Below are 3,958 nucleotides of genomic sequence, written 5' to 3'. Positions count from 1 at the left end.
GGATAAAAAGAGAGGAGAAAGCTGGAAATAGAAATAGGGATTTTTAAATTAAAAAGAGGGAAAGATGTCAGCTCACAACCAACCCTGGCAGTTTAAGGAGATTTATAGACCACTATAAATCTTAACATAACTGGTAAAGATGTAATTTTCTTTGCTGCAGGTACTCATTACATGTATAGGAATTAAATTTTTAAACTAAAAACCTGAAATCAGTTTTTAAGAGTATCAGTGAAAGCATATTATAATATTATATTATTCTATGTGAAATAAATCCAATTAAATTAAAACATGGAAATTATTAAAAATTACATCTGACTATGAAGTTCTATGATTTATGGTACAAGAAATGGTTCTGTATAAAACACTTAAATTGTTCAATACTTACGGTCACAAGACAGCACACAAACTAAGAGTTCTACTACATAGTCTTAATTCAGACATTTCAAAGAAGGGGCTAAAGTTCTTGGAATTAGGCTAACTGCCCTCCCACCTGTCTTAATCGGAATTCCACTTCTACTTCCCTCAGGAACACAGAACTAATGAATACGCTGATGAATGGTGTTTAGAGTTAGTCAGAATGGTGAACATAGGCTGCATGTGACGTAAGGTTCATTTTCTTTTTCTCAGAACTGTTTTGTGAATGTGTGTGCATTTGTGCATGCAGGGAAAAGGTGGGGAAGCATCTCCTGAAACAATGAGGAAATTGTTAAGACACCAGACAGGACTTCAGATGAGATTCCAGACTTAGAAAGTTTTGTTCAATGCCAGAAAACAAGTCCACTGGTTATTAGTTCCTTCTAATGCCCTCTCCTTGCTTGCAAGTCCTTATCTTACAACGATAAGCTATTTCACATATTACATAGTCATGCTGTAGAACTTGGACTGCAGCAAGACCCAAGAGTGTTAACAGGTATGAACAAGAAGAAATTTTCACAACATTGGCTAGATGCAATCTGTAACTTAAGTAGGCTCATGAGCAGTGTGTTGGTTAAAATCCTTCCACTCTTACTTTGTCCCTAAAAAACACCAATTTATGTAAAACAAAATGTTTTGCACAGTTAACTGATTCACAAACTATCATGTTATCATAGTTCATTTAAGACTCACCTCTAAAAGGCCTATATAATGTATTAAAAAGGATTTAAAATTTTTTTTTTTATATTAGGTGGTCAGAAATCTTTACTTCTCCCATTTGACAAGCACACTCAGGATTAGATTAATTGATGTCTGCTAGCTTTTCATATTTTTTTCTCTTTGGATATGTTTTATCCAGCAAACCTTTTGTACTAAAATACTCTTCATATGGGTGAGTTAAAAAAAATAAAAAAATTGTGACCTAATATATGTTTTCAGCTAATAGTGTGATGAACTTGCATCCATCTGGGGTGTTTATCTTAAGCCAGGAAACTAACACTCATCACAATGTGCAATTTAGATGGAATGCATGACAAATCAGTGTAGGGCTCACTGCTGACAATATTTTCCAACAATGTTAAAGTAGCGGATGTTTTCACCTACAGTGTAGGATACAGTGTCCTCAAATCCAGTGACAGTGATACATTTTTAACTGAGGATGTGCCAGATTATAAATCCTCTCTTTCTTTACACTGGTTTGCATAAAACAGGATGATCTGGATAACCTGTAATTTTGTAATCACAGTAAGGTTCTTTACTTCATCTAAGCTAACATCCCCCCCCCCAACCACACACACACACTTTATTAGAACATAAAATTACTATTTATCAGTGGTATAAATTACTCAAAAGGGAGAAAGATCATCTCTTATTGATTTTCTAAAAATTACCTGCAAATAAAGATGTAAAAACATGTAGATGCCACAAATTTGGGTAGCAAAATGATGAATACAGCTGAGGAGCACCCACCTGCTCTCTGCATAGTTCCAGTATATGTTCAGCTGCTGCTGTGGCAAATAAAGCACTGAGAAAGACTACAAACCAAAAAGCAGATTTCCATCTTTTACACACGCAAATTGCATAGCATCTTCTGTATCTGTAAAGGCAACACTAGATGTTCCAAGACTACTGAGAAGTACAATCCCAAGTTGTTTTCTCAAAGGTTAAAGTTTTCTGTAATAACATTACAAAGGACATTTTTGGACAGCTCTGATACAAACGGTTCAGAATAGACAGACATATAAGTCCCCAGATAAAATTGATAAACAAGTGCTTGAGCAACTTCAGTTCTCATTGCTTAGTCTGTAAAATATTTCAAGAATTCTAAGAGTACCACCTGAAAGAACATTCATGGCTTCTTAAGTTAATCAACACACACTAATACACAGCAATGATTTAGAATTTATTTTATAAACTCCTAAATATACACAAACAGGTTTCAGCCTCAGGTTTCCAACAAGTGTCAGAAAACACCTTTGTAAGTGTGCTTACTTTGCCTGGAGAAGAACGGTTGTGTTGTGCCTCTTTTGATTGTCCCTTGTCTTCAGGTAAGGTTGGCATGGTGGATAGTGTGAAGCACGTGGAACTGCAATGTGGACTAACAGGACCATGCACTGCTGAGAATATCTGTTTTAAGTTAGCCTGAAGGCATAAGCGCTGAGAGGCCTTGTGGTCTGCAGGCTGTGTTAGATGCCAAAAATACAAATCAAATTTCTTCAAAATTCTATGCTCTAACACTCAGATCACTTTACAATAACAAACAGTATTAAGATTTAAAATTAAAAATGCTATCTTGTGTTTTATTAACTAAAGCTTTCAAGGTCAAGTATAACTTAGTAAATGCATTCAAAATAGACAACCTTCTGTTCTTGCTGCTATTTCCATCTCTTCCCTCTGCTTTACATTTTTTTTTTTTTTCATTACTGTGACTGTTTTGTCTGTGACCAAACTACCTTCTCTAAAAAATCCTCAAAGGAGGAGACAGCATCCTGGGTATCTGGCATACCTGGTAAAAGGCATACCTTTTATTAACTAACAAAGTCCTAATGCTACAGAGCATGATCTCAGATCTCAAAGAAAGGAGTAAAACTGGAAACCCAGACGGTGGCACTCTTCCTCTGAGCAAGAGCAAGGCCAAGGTGAATCATGCAAAGACTTGGTGTATATCTGCACAAGACAACACTGTGCAAGACACTTCCGAAGCAAAATAGCAGTAATGCCCAAATGGAAAAAAAAAAAAATTAATCACAGCCTATTAGCTAAGAAAATTCTTGTTATTAGTAACAACGGGAGCTACTGCTTTTACAAGGATATTATCATTAAAGCCTTTACAGTAGTCTGAAGGTTAGAAATGTTAAGTATTAATCCTTATAGCTATAGTGTGTGTATTACAAGACTTACAATGACACCTACCGGATAGTTAAGGAGCAGTCCTCATAAATAAATCATTCGACTCCTTGGTGGTGCCTACAGATGACAGACAATGCAGTTATCAGAGACAATCTGGTACACAGCTCTTATGAGTCCAGACAGAAGCTAAGTATATTGCCTTTACAGTTAATTCACAACTGTGTATAGAATGGAGCTATACACTCAAACAGTAATAGAACAACTTCAATAGTGTGCCAAGGAGATAAATATACACAACAAGCCTAGCTTCAGCCTCCAAAACATGTTGTCTCCTTCCAAACCTGAATTACTAATCACATCTCAAGTCTTTTACTCTTCTGGAAATCCAGACAGATGGAACTAAGAGGTTGAGATTGGGAGATGATTGGAAGTTCAAGGCATTAACAGTGTTGTAAGATTAACAGTCTTCCCTTCCATTTCAGGCACAGACAAAGAAAAGTATTCAGGAACACATCGGTTAATTGAGGCTGACAATTAAAATTGTCAAAATAATTGTGTTGATTAAAAAAAAAAAAAAAGGGGGGGGGGGGGGGAAGAGACATAAAACCATTCACAGGAAATCCTGAAGCAGCCTCAATAGTAACAAGTTCCTCACCTCAGCTTTCACAGAAAAAATTCTGTGTTGTAAAACCTA

General features: G+C 36.0%; 1 protein-coding gene across 1 annotated transcript in view; it reads right to left on the bottom strand.

Moving 5' to 3' along the window:
- Window positions 1-2,475, bottom strand: part of IRAG1 (inositol 1,4,5-triphosphate receptor associated 1) — a 42,123-nt gene extending 39,648 nt beyond the window's left edge. Inside the window, exon 1 of the mRNA XM_009635397.2 lies at window positions 2,407-2,475. Within this exon, the coding sequence (XP_009633692.1) occupies window positions 2,407-2,475 (69 nt within the window). The remainder of the gene's footprint in view (window positions 1-2,406) is intronic.
- Between the last annotated feature and the right edge of the window lie 1,483 nt (window positions 2,476-3,958).

Source organism: Egretta garzetta, unplaced genomic scaffold (genome assembly GCF_000687185.1).
Source record: "Egretta garzetta isolate BGI_Z169 unplaced genomic scaffold, ASM68718v1 scaffold133, whole genome shotgun sequence".
Lineage (NCBI taxonomy): Eukaryota > Metazoa > Chordata > Aves > Pelecaniformes > Ardeidae > Egretta > Egretta garzetta.
This window is presented reverse-complemented; position numbering and strand designations above follow the sequence as displayed.